Source organism: Bombus affinis, chromosome 5 (assembly GCF_024516045.1).
Source record: "Bombus affinis isolate iyBomAffi1 chromosome 5, iyBomAffi1.2, whole genome shotgun sequence".
Lineage (NCBI taxonomy): Eukaryota > Metazoa > Arthropoda > Insecta > Hymenoptera > Apidae > Bombus > Bombus affinis.
Genome location: NC_066348.1, coordinates 1,746,347 through 1,770,413, shown reverse-complemented (window position 1 = coordinate 1,770,413; position 24,067 = coordinate 1,746,347). Strand labels below are relative to the sequence as shown.

Sequence of the window (24,067 nt, the reverse complement as noted above, 5' to 3'; positions counted from 1 at the left end):
CAATTTTTTATGGTTTATATAACGTAAATAATTATTGTGATCATATGAATAAATAAAAGTCGTTCTTCGTGTTTAAGATCGTGTTTAAACAACGTATAAATAGGATGTCAAAAATTGATAACATTTACATTGTTATAATAGAAAAAAAACAGTTAATAAATTCATTTTTAGTTAATGTATAATTGAACTTATCTCATACGAAAATTCGACTGCTCTCGTCAAATCGTTAAATGAATATTTAATTAAAATAAATATTTAATATATTTATACATATATACTAATTAAATATAGTGATGATATTCTTTCATCGTCTCTTCAACAACCGAAAGAGTCCCTGAACCGAGTATTGTTCTAAAATGCAGAAACGCTTCTACAAACAAGAAAAAAATACCTAAGTTAGAGTAAATGTCAAGTGCACTATTCACTTTAATACGATGTAGTATCTGCGGATATATCTTTCTACCCGTGTGCGTTAGTGTAAAAAAGAGGATTTTATTGTCTTTCCGCACGTGAAGATGCTTCGTTACGATTCTTCAACTGCATGTTGAGAAGTAGAAATAACAGCAGCAAACTCACTCGAGATAGGTATCCTCCAACTCTTCGTCCGTTTGCTTTAACTGTCCACTTCTACTCGTCAAAAGCATATCATTATATTAGATCTAATCCTTCCTCATCTAGTCGTCCTCACAACTGCTATGTGAATGCTGAGTCATTCGGACGAATCATTCATTACTTTAAAAGAAAAGTCAGATCACTTACAAGAAATAGATGAAAAATTAGTATTAGGGATAGTGATAGTCTTGAGACGAAGAACGCAGTTCATAATGGTAGTCATGCTGCAAAAATATTGCAAATTGCCAATTGGCCACTTCTCAGTAGACGCTGAAACGAAAGCAAATTTGCTGCGTAAAGCATTCGTTAAACTACAGAAGGGAGGTATGACTACGTGTTCATTAACCCTAGATGGACCAAGCCACCACTTTGTTATAGTTCAGCAATTGGGTGGTCGAATGTGCGCCGATATGAAAAAGGCAAAAAAGAAAAGATTGAAATTAATGATCTGCTTACTGTATTTTAGGTACATTACTGCATCCCATGTCTAGTGAGCCACATATTAGTGTTATATTTGATTCATTTTATATGCTGAAGAATATTGGGAATTGCCTAAGAGAGTACTTAGTTGTGTTGGTGCAGAGAAGAACAAAATCGAATGGCGATATCTAAGAACTCTAGCACTGTTGCAAGAAAGTGGGAGTTTTCGCCTGGACAACCGTTTGCATCGAAAAATGGCGATCTATATGCCGAAACTCTCAACTCGGGCATTGCTGATAACATCAAATTTTGCTGGAAAGTTCTCCGTCTTCCAGAATTTAAAGACTGCGAGACAACTACACATTTCTTGCAGTGCGTTGATTCCATATTCGATTTTCTGAATGTTAGAAATCCGCGAGAAACATGTTTAAAAAGCCCGTTAAAACGCGATAATGAAGATATTTGACGTTTTAGATTACTTTTTTAAGAAAAGAATTTTATCAAGTAACTTTAGCAAAAATATTTAGCAAGCATTAATGAAAAGAATAGGGTGCCTATGTTTCTTTTCAGTCTGAAAATGGGCTTTGTCGACTTTTGATTTGTACGTAAAACCATCGAAATAAAAAATGAATTGTATTATCTATTGTTGACATGACATAATATTTCTATCAATACGGAAAATGTAATGCCAATAGATAATACTAAAATATTAAACGTCTTGTTAGCCAAATCAAGAAAAAAGTGTGCAAATATAAATCGATACAACTTAACCATTTACAACATAATACACAAGTCATTAGAAGCTGAAAAATACAGACTTATTGATCATCCAAAAAAAAGTTATAATCTTGATTTGAATTTTTAAATTTCGCATTGGCGCAATCGCCGAATAGTAGTGAATTTTCTAAACACGCTATTGGGTACATTTCTGGTTGGATAACCTTATCCATTAAAAAAGGGAAAAAGATTAATTTCCTTATAGCTTGTGATAAAATGGAACAGATAACATTCTTATATATGTATCAACAAAATTCGATTGTTTATATCACAGCAATCACGCGTAATTATTTAATAATCTCCGTAAAGCACGTAACGTGAATTCAAGAAAATCACATCGAAGCAAACTTTCCAGAAGTTCTAGCCGCTCGCGCTTTTCAGCTGGCAGTAAAATAATAACAAATTACGTTGTTGTTTATTACCTAAACCTGTGTCCAGTCGCCATGAAACGGCCGGATTTAAAAATACTACCTCAAAGCCAAACCCAATACATTTTAATTGAGTTATAATAGACATTTCTCACAGTCTTACATATGCATGTTGAGCATGGGGACTTTAAGCTTGCCTGACCTTCGTTTATAAACTAAATATCAGTGGCAATAAATACTGACGCATATGTTATCACAAACGCACAGCTATGAGCAGAATTCATTGTAGCGATACCGACAGCTTTACATTTTTTTTTTAATGTGTGCCTTACAATTTGTCCAGCTAGACATTTGGTAAATTTTTCTAACACTTTATTACTATATAACACGTGGATGGCTATCCCCAGCGGGATGCCACCTTACAGTTTGTCTATTGTTTTATGATTGTTTTGTAAATTTCTAGTTTATTTTTTACGCTGAGTTTAGAATTACATTACAGTGCATCTGTCTTCTTTTTCTCCGTACTTTGTCTATTATTGATTTAATATGATGCTTCCATGTAAGTTTTGAGTCTAAGTGGAGTTCTAGGTATTTAACTTGCTTTGTTTGTGGTATGTGCGTGTCATTCAATTAGATATTTGGTAGTTTCTGTTTTCGTAGTGTAAATATAATATGGTTGGATTTATTGGGGTTTGCTTTTATTTTTTTATCTTATAACCATTTTTCTATTTTTGTGATATATTCTTGTAACTGCTGTTTCTGGATTAGTATGCTTGACTAGTACAGCCGTATCGTCGGCGAATATCAGTGTTTTCCTATTGGTAGTTGTTGATATGTTGGCCGTGTATAGTGTATATAATATTGGTCCTAAAACCCGCTTCTTTGTGGTATTCCTGCCTTGATGTCTTTAACTTCAAAATATATGTCCTTTATTTTTACTACAAAAGTTCTGTTGGATTTTACGTACGTATAGAATTGTTCGAAATCATGCCGCTCATTATGTATTAAAACATCATTGAAATCAACTTGCTTAACTATTATATACTGATATATACTGTAAATAAATTATATGATTTAAACTAAACTATGGATAGAGCAAACTAAAATAATTATAATAAGCTGCACAACAATAACAATCAACTATACTGTAATATAAGTAACTTTGAAAAATATACGAAGTGTAATGTTTCATTTTGTTCGTTCAACCGTTCAAAGCTAATGTTGCTACGAAAAGATACGTTGTGAAAAAACAAAAATCTACCTATAAAGGAGAAAAAGCATAAGCCGTAAATAAGATACAACTCGTAAACTGAGAACAGACCAATAAGAAATGCACAAGTTTTAGGAAACTTCGAGTGATCGTGTTACAACACCTCTAGAACAATAATGCTTGAGCTGTCCACAGACTTACGTCATTTAAAAAATAAAGTATCACGAATTTTTCAGTGAAAAAGAACTTTTCCATGAGTTTCATGTAGATGCTTTATCTGCTTGTCCGTCATATATGCCAAATTAGTGATTTAGTAAAGAATAGTTCTTTAGAATGTAATTCTGATTTAGAGGATGTGAATAGACCATCAAGGAAATAGACAACTTTTTGAAAATCGTTGGCCACTGACATTTGTTTAAGGACAAACATACCGACCATTAAAGTGTTAATACCTCGTATCCATCACAAACACTTATTTATAAAATACAAAGTTTGTAATATTATTAAAATTTTATTAAGATATATCAGATTTACATAAAGTCCATTGCCTAAGTAAATTTTGCTATTATTATAAAGGCTAAAACTAAAGAAAACATAAAGAAAAACATAAAAAGAAATTAAAGAAAAACTAAAGAAACCAATCCACTGCGCCAAAGAATATCCTTGAAATATGTAGACGTAATATTTGATATACTATAAATTATTATATATATTCAATACTAAAAATAACATCAAACTTCATAAACATATTACTTAAATTTAATAATTCACAATTTATTATCAATTGATACAATTTGTACACAACATTATTATTACCACCTAAAAATATATGAGCAAGTTTCACATACAAATACATCAAACATTTTAATAAGATTTTGGAAGCTATATTAAAATATTAAATATACTTAAAAATGTATATATTACATAATAATATGATCCAAAAATCAATGATTAAAAATAAGTATTCTTTGTCTTTATGATTTTTAGCTTAAAAAGCGATTGTATAAACAGTGTAATAGTGTTTACAATGTATCGAGATTGTAAAACCTATCAAGCATCAAGTTTTATATATTACAGTGTTTGAATGAACGAATTTATACAGTTCCTAATTTAGATCATAAAAGATTCTTATAATATAATGTAGCGATTAAAAAAATATATAACACTTGTATACCTCATATATTCATAACAGTATCTTGAATTAAACATAATCTACTTCACTACAATATCTTAAAGAATGTTTAATCTTTGTACAATGTCTAATATATGGCGCGGCAAGTACTGTACGTTCACGTATTGTACAATAAAACATTAATTTTCTATTCATCTTACACCTTCCATTAATATATTGGTCTTTTTTTTTTAATCGAGGAGGTAATGCTGTTAAGTACTCAGTGCTAATGCTCTTAAGTTAATCCAGAATGGATTATGTGGGACTCGGCCGATGGCGTTGCCGTACCCACTAAGAACCCCTCCTCTCTCCGCTCCTCTTCTGTGCAAGCATCAACCCCGGAATTGCCTTACGGCAATACTTTAGGGTTGGACTTAGCTACGCACCGCTCCCTCATACTTGAGTCCCATTTCTTCTTCTTGTTTCTCTAGTTCTCCTCCTCTCCTCGAATTTCTTCTGCGTCATTCTTGTTAGCATAATTTTTCTGCACAAGGCCTGAAACCTTGCTCAGTTGTCTTCCTTCTTCACCACTAGCTCCATTAAATTCTCCGTTGTTAGTGGTGTGCCGACGTAATTTTCTAGTTCCGTCCTCTCACGTATCCATCTTGGGCAGTGGGAAAGCGCATGTTCAGCGTCATCGCCTTCAGCATTGCAGTCCCAACATCTGCAGTGGTCCTCCTTATTAATCATTTTTCGATAGCCATTAAAAATTCCATGCCCTGTCAGGATCTACATGGTGAAGTGATCAATATTCATCCTATATCTTCTAAATAAATATCTAGCATTCGCTACCGCTCGCTTCGTCCAATTGTGTTTTCTGTAAAATCGCCTTCCATTTCTCCATGATACTCCTTTTTAATACGATATTATTCGGCCCGAAGCTCCACTGTGAAATAAATGGGCATAATGCCCATAAGCACGCACAGTGCTGCATAGAACACTGTACGGTAGGCCGTCTCATTCACTCCCTCAGTTTTTTAATCACCTGCATGTTCTCACAGCTTAATTTCTTAAGCGTGGAATCCCCCTTGCTCAATGTTGTAACTCTCCTTACCATTCTATCTATATTAAGAGTTAATATTTCGAGACTCTTCATCAGCCCTCTCACGTTTCGGAGTCCGATTATTGGTCGTCTTCCCTTGTCAGCGGACGACCCTTCCTCCGCCTCCCGATCTCTTCTGCGTCCAGGCTCTATCTTCCACGACATCATTCTTTCCTCATCCTGCCCTATCTTCTTACGAGAATCAGCCATTCTAACACTTCTTCTCCCAGAGTGCGGGTGAACTATTGTCCCTTGAAGTATCCTATCGGCACCATTCCCCTCCAACTCTTTTAATTGGTCCCCGGTCGCACTCATCGAAAGAGAGGTAGCCCTGGGACCGACCATCCTCTCCTCATTCCTCATCCAGTCTATTAATACATTGGCCTAAATCCTATATAAAACACAAATAATTAAAACAGCAACTCTTCATGCACGTCATTATGAATTAATGAATATACATACTAGGATTTAGAGGCGGACGTAATCTATACATATCTGGCGGAATAAATCGTGGTGGAAATGGTCTTAATGGACCCATCATATGCCTAGTTCCTCCCAAAGGTGGTACCTGACCTCGAATTGGAACCAAGGGTCCAACCATTATTGGTCTCGGAGGAAAATCCTAATGACCAATGAAATTTAATACCGATAGAATTATATTCCGTGTACAATTTGAATACTTACTCCATAATAAACAGGAACAGGAATCTGCTCGATATAATGCGATGGAGGTATCCTATGTTCTCTAGACCTATCTCTTTCTCTCCTTTCTCGGGACCGTTCTCTTGATCTTTCTCGATAAGATTTTTCATCTTTAGATGACCTATTGTTTTAATAATATTTATAAAATGTAATTTTCCAAAAACATACATTTCACATGCCTATTATATACCTATGATGAGAATCTCTGACCCATGCTCTTTGTTCTCGTTCCCTTGAACGTGAATGATCCCTATGACCTTTTCTTTCACGCAGATGCTCTTCCTCTGCAGTGTTTAATTGACTATGTCGTTTGACTGTTTCTTTATACTCTCTACTTCTACCTCTACTGCGATTTCTTCCTCTAAATAAATTATACAAAAATGTAGAAAAACTGAATAATAAACGTATTAAACATGTTAAAGATATTAAACAAAAATATATAAGATTGTAAGAAATAATTCGTACCTATCACTTCTATAACTGTCTCCGTTATCATATTTTGAATCCTCATACCTAAAAAAGAATACTTAAATAACAAAATTCTAATTTCTAAACATTTGGTTGTGTATTATAATTAATATTCGATATTTAATATTTCAATAGTGTTTACATCTTAATATAATTTTTATATTTTAATGTAATATACGCAATAATGTGTGTATTAATATCCATATTTCATCAAATAATAAATTTATTTATATGTGCATCTTACAAAAAAGATAGCAAATTATCAAAAAAATAATAATAGTAAATATTGATGGATAATCGTATATTACATCAAATTATCATTATTATTTAAATGCGTAATACTATTTCTAATGCGTAATAATACGCATTAGAAATGCATTCATAGATGCAGTATGGTAGAAAAACCATTGTAAAAATCCCAATGAATTACAGATAGAAAGCGAAAGTGCTGACGGACCGAGAAGGATGGGAAATTCGGTGGGTTATATGCCCGTGACCCTTTAAGACAATGGATAATTGAAAAAGATATACGTAACAATCTTGGGTCATTAACAGTTGTAAAACACGTGTACGTTGTAGGAGTACCAAAAACTGGTATAAAAAGGACGTCTTGATGGAGAGACTGGTCAGTGGTCAATAGTCGTAATTGGAGTTACGACTGAATTGCGACTAGTTGCAGTTACGAGTAGGCTACGACTAGTTGCGGGTTAATCGTTACTCGTGAGTTGTCGAGTCGTTGTGAGTTGTTAGGTGTAAGTTGTAAGTTGAATAGTTAAACAAATTTAGTTGCCTTAGTTGTATCAGATTACTACATTAAGCTCTAATTAAATAGTTACAGTTTTCTATTTCAGTCACAATAGATAAATTTATATAATAAATAAAGGTCACTATAATTCTGATTTCTATATAGATATCAATAGGAAATATCTTTTTTAGGTATTTAAAGCATTAACTTTTTACTTTATTACTGAAGTACACAATATTACTGAAGACACAAATATAAGAAATAAACAAATTTGTGCAGTACTATAAAAAATAACAATTTTATGTTTTATTTGTTATACATTTCATTGATTGCTTTGTATAATTCTTAATAACAAATTAAATATTGTGCAAAGCAATCAATGAGATGTATAACAAATAAAACAAATGATTGATATACATAAACATTTTAGGATTTCAATTGCTTACCTTCTAATAACTGTGATTAATTATTATATCCACAATACATTACCTGAACAAATTTAAATTTAAAAATCGAATATGGTGTACTAATGTTGGCACATACCAAAAATACTAATAATAAATTACATTTGTATTAACATACTAATCAAAAAATTTACATTACAAATGAATATTTACTAGAAATAACTTTTAATAAATTAAAATTTTTGTGGTTATTGCACTTTGTGAAAATATAATTATTTTGCATTCATTAGCATGAAAATGACTGATTATTTATAAGAAATTTTAATTACAGTATATGAGAAAATGTAAGTATGAATTTGAATACCAGTGTTGTCTATAGTATATAGTGAATACTAGTTATGTAACTAGTTCTAATTCACTCTTTATTCTATGATAAAAAGTGTACCATTATATTTTTGCATTTTTCGTGAGGAAACAAAAAGAAAAGAAACGTATATGATCAAATTAGGAAAAGAACATAATTAAAAGTTATGTTAATAACTATGTAAGAACATAATTAAAGTTACATGATTTAAAGTTATGTTACATTAAGATAATGAACATATATGACAGCAAAATATGTTCATTATGAACATAAATATTTTAATAATGTTTATAAATGTTATGTTATCAAGCACTAATTTAAATTAGTTAATATTATAATAATATAATATATATATAATATTTGTAATATTATATATAAAATTTTATATAATCTTATATAAAAACTTTAGGTAACCAAATAATTATTAATTATTTATCCACTGTATAACAATACCTTTATAAAAAAAAAGAAAGAAAAACGAAAAATATTATCATATCCATATTTAACATGTTGGTCGCCCAGCGTAATTCGGCTAAGTTCCTGCGGGGCTCAAATCCGACCGTCGGTACCCTTTCCGGCTAGAGTATTCCAAGAGATCTCATGACAGATATCCCAGATCTTTCATTTAATCGAAAAGCATACTTCTTGCGAGACGTACATCAGTGATTTTTTCATCCTCAGAATGTTCAGTAGATAGCGTGAAAATATATTTGAAAATGAGGAGAGTTACTACTCTACAATAATGGAAAAACTGGTATCGACAGAAGTGACCAGATGGTCTCAAATGCCAGTACAATACGGAAAAGCATCAAGTAGTATCGGAAATTAGGATTACATTTACTCTTAGGAACAACTATGGTAAATGCTCATATTGTGTACCAAACAGGCACAAACAAAACAATACAGATAAGAAAATTTCGGGAAATTCTCGTTCCCGAATGGTCCGATGTGTCCTCAGAAAATACTGTGCCGGACAACCATCAGAAAAAAACGAAGAAGGTCTCCCACCATTTGGAGATTTGTAAGAATCAGGAGGGCAAGCTTATAAGAATGATGTGCATCCTATGTTACGAGAAGAAGAGGCAAACTGTCGCATGCGATGGAACGAGAAAAACATTTAAAAAGCTACAACATATCGTTCGAAGTGCCCAAAATCACCCCAAATGTATTTGCAATGTATTTTTAACAAATACCATGCGATATAGCATAATGTAATATTTTATCCAGAATGTAAGTTAATAAAAAATATGGTATAATGTGTTTTTAATATTTTTATGTTGTATATTCTATATATAATATCCTATATTTAATTAACTTGAACAAGAAGAGTGTCACCCATATTTGGGTGACGGGGGACCGCATAGATATAGGGTGACGTGGCGACCAACATGTTAATATGGAATTGTATGGAAGAGTGTTACGAAATGAGAAAGATGATATAAAAAAAAAGAGAAAATATCGTGTTGATCTAATAACCAATACACAAACCTGGCATGGCGGGACGATCTATGTCGAGGACTGGGGCTTCGAGTTCTTGAAGAAGTAGTATATTTTTTATTCACTTTCGACTTGCTTTCTAGAAATTAAACATGTTATTTTTTCACAAGAAAAATAAAATTTTAATGTATATAGAAAATATCAACTATGAAGAGAAGTATCTTATCTAGTTAAACAAAATAATGGTAAAAGATTTTAAATAATAAACAAACCTAAATTTTCATTATTTAAAACAACAACTGTGCGACGTTCCACAATTTCATCTGTTTTGACTGTTGTACCTTTTATTTCTTCTCTTTCAAATATAGGTTTTGATCCTTCTCCTATGGTTAAATAAATTTATTTATAAATAAAACATCTAACGTACTTGCACATGAAAGAAACAATTAAGCAGTATTAGCAGTTGTGACAGACCTTAGAAATCTTAAGGTTGATATGTAAATAAACTGACTACCTCTGAACGATTGTAAGCCAGGACATTTTATAATAGATGTATGAAGTGAATGAAATGGTAAACATGCTATAAAAAAGATAGAAATATCATTATCTCTTATTTTATATTACTACTTCTGTATTAGTATTACATATGTCAATTATGTAAAAAATGTATATATATATTTGTTATTAAAAATATAAATCACATTAATTGACTGCTTATTATACAAATATATATAACGTTTTTGTGTACAAGTCATTCTTCAAATTAAATGCACAAATGAACGTAAATGGCTTACAATTTTCTTCAGTGCCAGAAATCACAGAAACAATTTTATATACACAAATCCATAATTATAAGAAATATTAAGTTATGAAATGCAATCTTTACTTTATGTTATTCTGAATAGATTTTATTGTATATACGATTTAATAATTAATATTTAATATTATATATTTTTTATTAGTAATAATTACTAAGAATTATTAAGAATTAAGAATAATTACTAAGAATTATTAAGAATAATTTCTTTAGACTTTATATATTTCAAAAGCGTCAACTTTTTTCTATTAAAACTTTAGTTAGAAAATAAGAATTTTCTTCTAAGAAAGTTTTGAAAAATTGAACTAATTTATGTTTAATAAAATTACAATCCTATGGCAATATCTTCCGAGATGCTTCATATCTTCCATGATGATTAAAAGATCTTCCACTTAATTGATATATGTATAACTGTTAAATAGATGGTACATTTATACTGTACGTGTGAGAGTGCATTTGAGTGTCGAAGGACGTCCAGGTCTCAGCTGCAAACATAATCAAAAGTAATTAAAAACGGTTAGAAGTTATTAAAAGCGATTAGAAGTTATTAGAAACTATTAGAACAAGCAAGCGAGTAGGTTGTCGAGTCCTTTAGAGAATAACGTACATGTAGAGCTGAATAATTTGTAAATAAATTTTAAACTTTTTGTTTTTCCAAATCCTCTCTATACCTTAATATGGTAGCAAAGCGTGGTTAGTAGTTTTGCGAGTTGGTTCGAGTGAGTCTTAGTAAGGAAAGAAAGGATATAGCTAAGGGTTCAAAGGATATAGAAATACTTCAAGCACGTAGGAACGCTTGAGAAGGGTAAGAAATCAATCAAAATGGAGAGATCGGAATGATATTTTATGGTATTTAATGGTGAGGATTACGGTATGTGGGAGAAAAGAATTATGATGTTTCTGAAGTATAAAGAATGCGATACCGTTATAACCAGAGTGAAGACTGAAACAGATAATGCAGATTGGGATAAAAAGGATGTGAAGGCAATAAACATAATTTACAGTGCCATCACGAATAGACAACTAGAATTTATTAGTGAAGAACGAACAGCGTATGGAATAATGAAAAAGTTCGACGAGATGTACTTGAAAAAATTTACAGCACTACAGATCGTGTGCAGAAGGAGATTGAAGAAGACAAGGCTTGATAAGTACATTGATTCGGCATTGTTCTTTAGTGATTTTGAAAAACTAATAAATGAATTAAAAAGTGCGAGCGCACAAGTGAAAGAAAAGAAAAAGCTGAATTACATGCTAAATATGTTACCCGAAGAGTATAGCTACATAGGGTATCTAATAGATACCTTGAAAGAAGAGGACCAAACGGTAGCGTATGTGAAGAATAAATTCGAGATAGCGGAGAAGAAAAATAAATTTGATCAAGGAAAAATGAAAACTAATGCTTTTGTTGCAAAAAAAGGAGGATACTTCAAATGTAGAAGAGTAGAACATTTTGCGAGAAGAAACAAGCGGGAAGCAATAACAGTTGTCGGCATAGGTCAAGACGTGATCGCGGCAGAGGAAGAGAAAACAGAGATTATATGAGCAGGAGACGTGGAAACTTCCATCGTCAATCAGCAACGGGCACGAGCGAGCAGGGCAACTCAAGAGCAGGCATATAGATGGCAAAGACGCACGCAGCACACAGCAGCGAGATGAACGAACTAAGTGATAATGAAATAATTTGGCAATTAGATAGCGGTTGTACCGATCACGTAATTAATAACGTAAATTATTTTGATAAATGTATCGACCTTAAAAAACCAGTAAATATATATTTAGGCGATAATAGACCGGTAAAAGCAACAAAAGTTGGAATCGTTATAATCGTTATCTACTTTGAAGTATTTAGAAAACAAAATAAAATAAATATAAATAAAGTATTTTACGTGAAAGAAATGTCCGCAAATTTGATCAGTTTAGGTAAACTAACAGATAATAAGAATACGGTTATTTCAAAAGGAAATATTGCAAAAGTAATGGATGAGGACGATAAACTTACAGCTGTAACGTTCAAAGAGAATGGCACATACAGTGACGAGCAAAAGTGTAAACACACTCCGCTGATTTTATGTAAAAGGCGATACCACGACTAATTTTTCAAGTGATCGGTAAAGATTAGGTAACAGTAACTACAAGCTGCGTCTGATTAACGAAATGTAATAGTTCATTTTCATTAACATTACTAATGTACAGAACATGTTACAAAAATGGACATCTCAAACCATGTTTACAGTTTTGCACTTTAATTATACTCTTCGAATTAAGGTTTCAACCCAGTATTTCGTTCACTTACCTTTACTTTTTTTCAATGCTTTTAATCTACCAGGCATACTGTCAATTAAATTTTTAATTATTTGTGGTTCAATATTGTATCATTCCTGTTGTGTTCTTTCTCATAATTCATGAACATCTGAAGGTGGATTATTATATTTTGCCAGCCTTCTTTTCAAAATGGACCACAAATTTTCGATCGGATTCATATCCGGAATTTGTGCTGGTCACTTCATCACAGAAAAATTTTGATTTTCTAGCCAGGTTTTAACTATTTTTGCAGTATGCTTAGGATCCCCGTCTTGTTGAAATACTACATCACGTTCATTATATCCAATAGAATTAACTACAGAAGGTAAATTATTTTGTAGAATGGTCAAATAATGCTCTTTTCGCATTATACCTTCGATTCGAACTAAGGGACCGACACCTCTGTGAGTAAAGCAACTCCAACACATAATTGAGCCACCTCCAAACTTCATAGTTTGTTTTATACCACCTGGTTGATCATCATTCTCGGATGAAGTCCAATACCAGGACCTTCTGTCGGATTCGAATCTGTTAATTTTTGTTTCGTCACTCCATATAACTCTTTCCCAATCTTCGGTCGTCTATTCTTTGTAGGTGTCAACAAATTGTTTTCGTAATTTAATATTTTGTTTGAAAGAGCTGATTTACTTTCTTTTTCCTTCGCTCGAAAACCAATTCTCTTTAAAGAGCGACGAATGGTCCATTCGCTAGCACTTATTTCGATTTCATGAGCAGCAATTTTTGGTGTTTTGTAATTATCCGACCGAAAAAAGTGTGCAATTTCACGAGCTGCTCTATCCGAAATAAGTCGCGGTCTACCGTTTTGTGAAGAAATTGGTCCACTAACATACCTTTTTCTTATTCTTGCAACTATCGTATGACTGACGTCACATTTCTCTGCAATTTGCCGCAACGACGACGTGAAATTGCACACTTTGTTCTGTCGGATACTTACAAAACACCAAAAATTGCTGCTCATGAAATCGAAATAAGTGCTAGCGAATGGACCATTCGTTGCTCTTTAAAGAGAATTGGTTTTCGAGCGAAGGAAAAAGAAAGTAAACCAGCTCTTTCAAACAAAAATATTAAATTACGAAAACAATTTGTTGACACCTACAAAGAATGGACGACCGAAGATTGAGAAAGAGTTATATGGAGTGACGAAACAAAAATTAACAGATTCGAATCCGACAGAAGGTCCTGGTATTGGACTTCATCCGAGAATAATGATCAACCAGGTGGTATAAAACAAACTATGAAGTTTGGAGGTGGCTCAATTATGTGTTGGAGTTGCTTTACTCACAGAGGTGTCGGTCCCTTAGTTCGAATCGAAGGTATAATGCGAAAAGAGCATTATTTGACCATTCTACAAAATAATTTACCTTCTGTAGTTAATTCTATTGGATATAATGAACGTGAAGTAGTATTTCAACAAGACGGGGATCCTAAGCATACTGCAAAAATAGTTAAAACCTGGCTAGAAAATCAAAATTTTTCTGTGATGAAGTGACCAGCACAAATTCCGGATATGAATCCGATCGAAAATTTGTGGTCCATTTTGAAAAGAAGGCTGGCAAAATATAATAATCCACCTTCAGATGTTCATGAATTATGAGAAAGAACACAACAGGAATGGTACAATATTGAACCACAAATAATTAAAAATTTAATTGACAGTATGCCTGGTAGATTAAAAGCATTGAAAAAAAAGTAAAGGTAAGTGAACGAAATACTGGGTTGAAACCTTAATTCGAAGAGTATAATTAAAGTGCAAAACTGTAAACATGGTTTGAGATGTCCATTTTTGTAACATGTTCTGTACATTAGTAATGTTAATGAAAATGAACTATTACATTTCGTTAATCAGACGCAGCTTGTAGTTACTGTTACCTAATCTTTACCGATCACTTGAAGAATTAGTCGTGGTATCGCCTTTTACATAAAATCAGCGGAGTGTGTTTACACTTTTGCTCGTCACTGTATAAAATGAAAAGTATATTGAAAAGGGAGGAGCATTTAGCAAACAGTGCCGAACGTAACGGTATGAGTCAAAAGGAAAGATGGTATAGGATGTTAGGACACGTAAATTTCAGATACCTGAATATTTTGGGTAAAGAGCAGCTACTGACAGGTATACCGAATGAATTTGAAAAGGAATTTTTGAGATGTAAGATGTGTATAAAAAGTAAAATGCATAATCTACTGTTCAAAAATAATCGAACTAAGGCTAGAGAAATAATGGAAATTATTCATACGGACATGTGCGGTCCTTTTAAGACTACCGGATTAAATGGAGAGAAATATTTTATTTCGTTTATCGATGATTATAGTAAAGTAACTAGGATCTATTGTATAAAATCAAAAGATGAAGTCTTTGATTCTCTCGTACAGTTTGTAAATGAAAATGAGAACTTAACGGGCAAGAGGTTAAAAATATTGAGATGCGATAATGGAGAAGAATATTTATATAATCAAATTTATAAATTTGCCAGGGATTATAATAAATAATTGTCCAACTTACATACATGAATTAAGCGGGACAGCGGAAAGGTATAATGGAACAGTGATGGACATGGCACGTTGTTTGTTAACCGAAGCACAAGTACATAAAAAGTACTGGCCGGAAATAGTATGTACAGCGGCATACTTGAAAAATCGAATACTAGCAAACACTGTAGAGAGAAAGACTCCAAATGTTGGAAATCTACGGTTATATGGGAGTAAAGTTATTGTAAGAAGGACAGAAAAGAAAGAGTTTCTAAATGGGATAAGAAGGCAGATATGGGAATCCTGTTAGGATATAGTGAAGTAGGTTACAGAGTCCTATTAGGTGGAAAAATAATAGTAGCTAGACATGTAGAGGTCATAGAAACAGACACAAAATGTATCGGTTCTGTGAAGAATTCATTCGATGAAGATAACGATGACATTAAAGATAATGATTTATTGGAAAGCACGAATAAGGAAAATTTAGAGAATAGAGAGGACGAGAGTGATAGTGGTTCTGAAAACTTCAAGATCCCTAGGAGATCTACACGTAATAGGAGGGTCCCAGTGAGGTATCCAGAAACGGAAGACAGTAGTGAGATTCATGTAATTTGTTGTCGAGTGGATCCCCCTTGTACATTTGAGGAGGCGATTTGTGGTGAAAATCGTGAAAATTGGAAACCGGCTATGGACAAAGAAGTATTAGATGTAAAATAGCGAAGACGAAGAAGAAGATGACTAATTAATTTTTCGCGTTGTATGTGTTGCGATTTTTTTTTAAACGAAACACATAAAACACTAACTATTCTTTGCAGATTTTTTTATGAGTAAAAAATGAAACAAAGGAATATTAGAAAAGAAGAAAATGGAGGAATATGTATAAAATTGCAGAGTAAAGTAGGACAATACATTATGGTTATTTGGAACAATCAAAACTTTATTTATTTATAATGACCGTGTATGCGAATTAAGCTGGAATGATTATTTTACTCACATACTTACCAGGGGGTTTTGAATTGTTCCTTATATGAAGAAAAAAGGAAACAAATTGATTTGTATGATTAATAGAGATATGCATACGCATGCGAAGCCGAATTGTACATCGATTGTATTAACTATTAGTTTTTGAAATATTGAACGTAATATGCTAGTAAGAAAGAAAATGTGAGTGCGAATGCCTTCTTGTAATTCGACTGCGTTTAATAGCACCGAGTTTCGAAGAAATCGTTCGATGTAAGAGAACGTTCTCGCGCTAATCGCGGGTAGCGTTGCGAGAGTAAGACTCTGAAAACATGATAATGTCCTTAACAACACACGCCAGACGGTAGAATATTTGCAAAGGAGTGTATACAAAGCAATAAGTTTTAAGTTTTCTGTTAATTTACTTTACTTAATCGTACTTACATTAAGTACGATTAAGTAAAGTAAATTAACTCGTACTTACATTAAGTACGATTAAGTATACAATATAAATGTAAGGAGGCGTGTTAAATAGATGGTACATTTATACTGTACGTGTGAGAGTGTATATGAGCGTCGAAGGACATCCAAGTCTCAATTGAGACAAAAGCAATCAAAAGCGATTAAAAGCGGTTAGAAGTTATTAAAAGCGATCAGAAGAAAACAAACAAGCAAGCGAGTAGGTTGTCAAGCCCTTCAGAGAGTAACGTACATGTAGAGATGAATAATTTGTAAATAAATTTTAAACTTTTTATTTTTCCAAATCCTCTCTATACCTTAACAGTAACATATTACTGTTATTTATACTATGAAGCAGAAATAAAATTATCTATTTATCTAAGAAAAAGACAATGAATTCAAATAGATTCAGCAAAAATTATTTTTGTTTCGTTATAGAATTGAATAATTAAAGAATAGAATAATTAATCTTTAAAGAATAGAATAATTAATCTCAAGTAGTTATTATTGAATATAATTTTGATTTTTCAATCGTAGAATTGTAACCTTTGGTGATGGATTTTCAATTAATAAGTTCCTGATCTTTAAGACTAATGTTTCTTCTTCCACTGTTGAATTAAAAATACATTTAACACCTCACCAGATTAGGTGTTCTAATTGAACTTTCATGCTTTTAAACATGCAAGCATATAGCAAAGTATATGGAGAATGCACAAAATGGAGCGAGAATTTAAAGTATATTTTTACAAAAAATGACTACCTTATATTATGTATCATTAGTTCCGTTTTACTATTATTCCAAAAAAGTAATTTTTTGTACAAACTCCATAACAGAAAAAGAAAATATAAAACAGTAAAAAGAAATAAAAGCACTATTAGGACACTCAAGATGAAAAACATTGTGCTTACATATTGCACATATATATGTTTAATACCCAAATATTCAAATCCAACGTTGTATTCCAAATTTTCTTCATCCTTGGTGAATCAAAAACACATTATTGACTTCAACATTGTGTAAATTGTGTTGAATGCTCTAGGAAACAATATGATGATAAATCCATTATCTTCATGTCTGTAGAAACTTCCACATAATGTCATCATTCTTCAGCTGATGAATTTAATAAAGTGAAAATTTTGCTATTCTTAATCAAATTTTAACCACATTAAAGAAAAAGGGAAAAATATAACATGTGGTTCTCAATTTTACATTACAAAGCATACAATCCATTGGAACTTGAACTTATAAATTATGATTTTCGAAAAATTCCAAAAGGATTATCTTTCAAGTTGAATTCATATATTCCTTAAGTATTTCTTCATTGGATGACTGAAAGTTGTTAGATAATTGTAGAAAAAAAAACATTTTACCCCTTCCTCTTCTGACTGTTACATCTTCTAGATACATATCTTGTTGGAGATTATTAGTTATCACTTTTCTAGACAAATTTTTGCCAATAACCATTTGATTCTTCGTAGTTTCACAGCACAAACTAATGTACCTTTTGGTCCTTTACTTTGTTGATATATACCTGCATAGTTTAACTATTGTCTTTTTTAAATATATTTGATTATAACTAATTGTATACTGTATCAAGTTGCAATATATTTTGCAATGAAAAATATTAATGATCAGCAGAAAGATCATTTTATCAATTTAAACAAAATCAATGGCAGAAAGTTAAAATTTTAAATAATTAACAAACCTAAATTTTTATTATTTATAGCAACGACTGTATCACATTCCACAATTTCAACAGTTTTTAACTGTTGTACTTTTTATTTCTCCTTATTCAAATATAGGTTTCGATCCTTCTTCTATTTTCTTCGTCCTTAGTAAAACACATTATCAAAAACTTATCAAAAACACATTACATATTAACTTTAAAATTATATAAATTGTTGAATGTTGTAAAAGATAATATGATAATCTATCATCTTCATGTCTGTAGAAACTTTTATACAATGCCATTATTCTTCAGCTGATGAATTTAATAAAGTAAAAAGTTTGCTATGTTTGTTTAAATTTTAATCATATGGAAGAAAAAAAAAGATGTAACATATGGTTTTCAACTTTACCTTATAAAGCATACAATCTGTAGAAACTTGAATTCATAGATTAGGTTTCTCGGAAAATTTCAAAAGGAATCATCTTCCAAATTGAATTCATATACTCCTTTAGTATTTCTTCACTGGATGACTGAAATTTCTTAGGTAATTAGAGAAAAAAACAACATTTTACCCTCTCTTCTTTTGACCAGAACATCTTCAGGATTGATAATATCTCGTTGGAGATCATCAGTTGTCGCTTTGCCTGGTACATTTCTGTGAATATCTACTTTAATTCTTCGTAGTTCTGCAGCGCTAACCTGTGTGCCTTCTGGTCCTTTAAATAAAGGTGTTGTACCATCTGATGGTTCTAATCTATAATGCAAAAGAATTCACTTCATTAAACATTAATTTTCTTTTCATAAATCACAGACTAAATTATATCTTTCAACATCACATAAATATGTACCTAATATTGCTATTATAATTTGCAAAAAAAACTTATATTTTGTATGTATATGCTATAATATATCCTCTAAACATTTGCTTTAAAAGTAATTTTCATTTATTCTTAAAACAATTTTGTTTAATTGTCTAAAATAAAGTGTCTTAGATTAGTCATACTTACTTTTTGGATAATATAGATGTATTAGATGTATTTGATGTAACAGTTCTATGTCGATTTTCCGTGGATTTGCTTTTACTCTTACTGCGGCTGTGACGTGAAAATCTTCCTCTGGGCAGCGGTAAACCTTTCTCAAGAGCACGACGTATTTCATATTCTAAAATCTTCTTCTCCTTCAACTTTTCATGTTCTCGTAGCCTTTGTTGTTCTATCATCCATTCGCGCCTACGCCGTAATCGTTCTTCTTCTGTTCTTCGTAGACCAGCCTCGTAATTTCCATTGCGTGATAATCTCAACTTTTCATCACGATGGGAATGATTCGACACGTTTCGTTTCATTTTCCAAGGAAGAAAAATTTCATATGCGTGGAAGTTAACCTACAAGTCTTTTTTTGAGGTTACAAATACAGAAGATTCAAATATGTACGTTATACCAAAGAAAAAACATAATAGTAATATAGACTTACAAAAAATTTGCTGGAAGTCGAGGAAGTTAGGGTAGTTCAATAATAAATTGATATATCAGCCTATTAGCAACAAAGTTATTGAATCGCATAGGAGGGATTCTGAAAGGAGTCCTAAGAAGATCAAATGGACATATATACATACAGGGTGTAAAGAAAGTAAATGTCAAGAAAATCATAGTATGATTCTATACCTTCGAATTAGTAGAGATTTATAAAAAAAAGTTAGTGCAGAAACGATCTTGACCTTAAAATTCAAGATAAAAATTTTTTATTGTGAAAGAATTCTACTCATCACGAAAAACAAATGTTTCAAATGTCGCAATGGAAAAAAATTTTAATGATTCTTAAACTGGTTTTATTCACGATATATTTATATTTATATATTTATATCTTACATTTGTGTTCATATCTACATTTTACATTTAGTAAAAGAAATTATAGAGACACATATAAGAATACAGGAATAATAGAAGACTTTTGTGTACAGAAAAGATTCCGCGACAATACGATTTTCAACGACTTAGTTAACAATTTGATGATCAAGAATTAATATTGTGACATTTAAATCCATATCAAAGATCAAATTGGCGCCGCATTCATAAAAAGGAACAGGTTAATTATCGCTACACCTCATACATATGAGGTGTATACCATATACATATTTACAAATGAACTTACATAGAATAGATCGCCAATTCAATCATACGAGAGAGAAAACTTACAATTTTATAATGATCAAAAATAAAAATTCGTGCTATTTCATTGTGTTTCAGCTACGATTACGAATATAGAATAATCATTGGTGGAAAGGGAGTCGGAGAGGAATACATCGAATTAAATGTGTATTATCTAGGTGAAGAATTATACATAATTTTGGTAAAAAACTTGACTGAAATATGAAATGCGAGTTCAAGATTGTTCAAATACCAAGAAAAGAAAATACAAAGAAAAAAGAAACTAGGAGAGGACGATATGCAATATATAATGATAGATTTGGGCTACTAAGCTGTATCAATAGATGCTACTTTATTTTACATCTGATTGGAGAATATAAAGATGTTGTGAATAAAGCCATTGTAACTTTAACATTTTTCTTCCACGAAAGAATGTCATTTGTGACTTTGAAACATTTGTCCTTCATGATGGCTAGAATTTTTTCGCAATAAAAAATTTGATCTTGAAATTCAAGATCAAGGTCGTTTTTGCATCAACATTTTTTTACGAACCTCCACCGATTCGAATTTTAAAATCACGTTACGATCCTCTTTACACTTACTTCCTTTATACCCTGTACAATGGGTTTGCAACGCTGTTTTCTGTCGGAAGCCTATATACATTGCCTAATTGAAATGCTCAACTATCCATGAAATATCTTCTGTACCTTCTGTGGGCAACGTCGATCGTTTATGTCCACGACTAATTTTACCGTTCTCAGCTTTCAAAAAATTTTTAGAATTCTGATATACTTATCAAAGCCACTATTTTAAAATATAGTAGTTTTTTCAATTAAATGTTTAATGGATTAATTAGCAAAAATAAAAATTCAGAAAAAAGTTTAAGGAGATGGAAACTTATTTAAAAACAAATATTTTTACGATATATAAATATAGAAAACTTGCGACGGCTTCAACAATTTTTGAAACCTGAATTTAGATGAATTTTGGAACAATAACGCAGGAAGAATCAGATATTTTTATATTTATATTTATCACATAGTGTAATTGTCTGTATTATACATCTAGCAATTATCTAAAAGATAAATAAAAATCAATAAATCATATCAAAAAATCATTAACCCTTTCGCTACGGCAGTGTGCTCCGTCGGAGTGACATCGCTGTACGGGCCACCGTGCCGCCGGAATAGCGGTACTGAACGGAGCACTGCGACGGAAAGCGTGCATATGTTGCACGTAGGTAAACTGGTGTTCGGACTTACACCTTTCGGTGCAGCCTCATCATTATTCGGATCGTACGATTTTTTAAGTGTTGTACAACAACATATTTGGATATTTTGCGATTATTATCAATAAAAATATATTTAAAAATTAAAAATTACACTTTACAATAACAAATTAAAATTCTCAATAATTTAATTCACAGTGATATATTTCGAAGCAGGAAATGACACACAATCCCACATTACAGTTTTTACATTCATACGCAGTTTCGCGTCTTTTGTCGTTCGTATGGCGAACGACACACCTTCTTCTTGGTTTTTTTCCTACCGATTTATAAGCCGACGGAACATGTCGTTCCGTTAATCTCAGTGGGTAATTGTTCCCCGTTCGATGTTGATGCCTAATACTTTGATGGTATTTTCCCAATATTTCCCTAATTTTCCCTAATTAAATGCAATTGAAATCTTGCCATAGATATCGGTCGTTTCATCTTATGCTTGTACAAACAATAAGCGTTCCAGACGCAAATATCCATCAAATGAAAGAAAAATTCCCGGTACCATTTCGAAGATTTCCGTGTCGACTGTAGTCGTTGTAGTCTAACACGCATACAGGTTTCTGGATAACTTTTTCTCCTCCGTGCCTGATTACCGCTTTAAATTCTGCTGTATGCATTGTAGAAAGCATATACACTTCTTTCTTATCCATCCATTTTAAAATTAATAAGTTATCGCATGATTTGAATACTGCCTTCCCCTTTTTTAACCGTTTGTCAATTTTGAGCATTCTTTTTCTCTTTTTTATTACGGTCCTGCACGCATTTGTGCCATTATTATGTAAAAACTTAAATAAAGTGGAACTCGCATACCAATTATCCACGTAAAGGGTATGGCCCTTTTCTAGATACGGCTTCATAAGGGTTTCCATTATTACTCCAGATTTTCCAATATCGGGATTTTCACTATTCACCATGGTAGATGATCCGGCATAAATTATTAAATCTTGCACGAACCCTGTCTCACAGTTGCTCAAAATAAACGATTTTATACCAAATCTGTTTCTCTTTGATGAATTGCTTTGTATTGCTTAAACGAAAGCCGCCCTTTATACAAAAGCAGACTTTTGTCAATGCATAGCCGTTATTAAGGCTGAAATGATTCATTAAATGCTTTTCGTAATATTTCAACGACGTTTCGTATTTTGTACAAACGATCATTAGTGCGACCAACATCATCGGTAAAATGTAGCATTTGCAGTAATTTGAAATAACGGTCTCTCCTCATTAATTCTCCATCAAATATGGCTACGCAGAAGTTTATCTTTACTTCAATACTCTGCTAATGATAACTTCTTGTTGCGTGTCATCAATAATGACACAGCAAAAAAACAATATAATTCGGCTGGTCCAGTTCCATCTGACATATTTACGTTATTATTATTCTTTCGAGACCAATATCCAATACCAATCAGGACGTACCAGATAAACTAGCGAAAGGAGCAATGACAAATTATCGAGGTATTACTAACCACTTGTTCAACGACGAACAGATCACGGTATACAAGAAACTTAAAAAATAAAAGTTAATTTAGATATAGAACTAAAAATCTGAGCAATTCAATTGAAACAGTCTGGATTAATGGACTGATAGTTGTTACAATTCTCAGTCCTCTTTATGGTGTTTTTGAAAAGTAGCTTCGATTAAGTAACGGTCAGCTACCGTGAGAACTGATGTATTGTTCTTTTCATCCGTTTATCTCATACCTTGCGATTGGTATTTAGGTTCGTGCTAAAAAATGATCTCGTCTGTGGCCAGGCTTTCAATGGCTCACATCGAGTCCCATGAAATACCTGAATTATAAATATTGCAAGTATAGGACACTTATTGATATTTAATATAAGTTACATGCTTTCCATTGCTTTTATTTTCTAGTTATTTTATTGTACATCTATTATACCATTTGTACCATATATTGTAACAAAAAACACTAAATAAAGTAAAATTTATTATAATTATCTAATACGTATAACAAATAGATATACTAATATTTATGTTCAACAGTATATAGATCAATTTTTCCTATTTGTTTACATAATGTAACGATTGCTAGCAAAAAACGCAATTTAAAAAAAGGGCACACGGTTTCGTTTTGTCGATCCGAAGGAGGTTTGTCAGAATTTCAGCAGAGACTTTTTTTAATGAATATGATCATAGTTCATAAACATTACTTTTTTATTATATAAAATATCTTTGAAAATTTGAAAATTGAAATAAAGCTGAACG

General features: G+C 31.9%; 1 protein-coding gene and 1 long non-coding RNA gene across 2 annotated transcripts; one reads left to right on the top strand and one right to left on the bottom strand.

Annotated features, from left to right (window-relative positions):
- Positions 1-4,140: 4,140 nt before the first annotated feature.
- Positions 4,141-20,023, bottom strand: LOC126916153 (female-specific protein transformer-like). The gene is made up of 10 exons (XM_050721639.1): positions 19,888-20,023; positions 19,425-19,806; positions 18,990-19,171; positions 9,993-10,103; positions 9,772-9,859; positions 6,768-6,815; positions 6,493-6,663; positions 6,285-6,423; positions 6,063-6,222; positions 4,141-5,991 (listed from the first exon to the last, which is right to left on the bottom strand). The coding sequence occupies exons 2-10, from the start codon at positions 19,757-19,759 to the stop codon at positions 5,972-5,974; spliced, it is 1,254 nt and encodes a 417-aa protein (XP_050577596.1). The 5' UTR covers positions 19,760-19,806; positions 19,888-20,023; the 3' UTR covers positions 4,141-5,971.
- A 154-nt stretch (positions 20,024-20,177) lies between these two features.
- Positions 20,178-21,075, top strand: LOC126916187 (uncharacterized). The gene is made up of 2 exons (XR_007710482.1): positions 20,178-20,499; positions 20,661-21,075. It is a non-coding gene; the product is annotated as an uncharacterized LOC126916187 (long non-coding RNA).
- Positions 21,076-24,067: the final 2,992 nt, after the last annotated feature.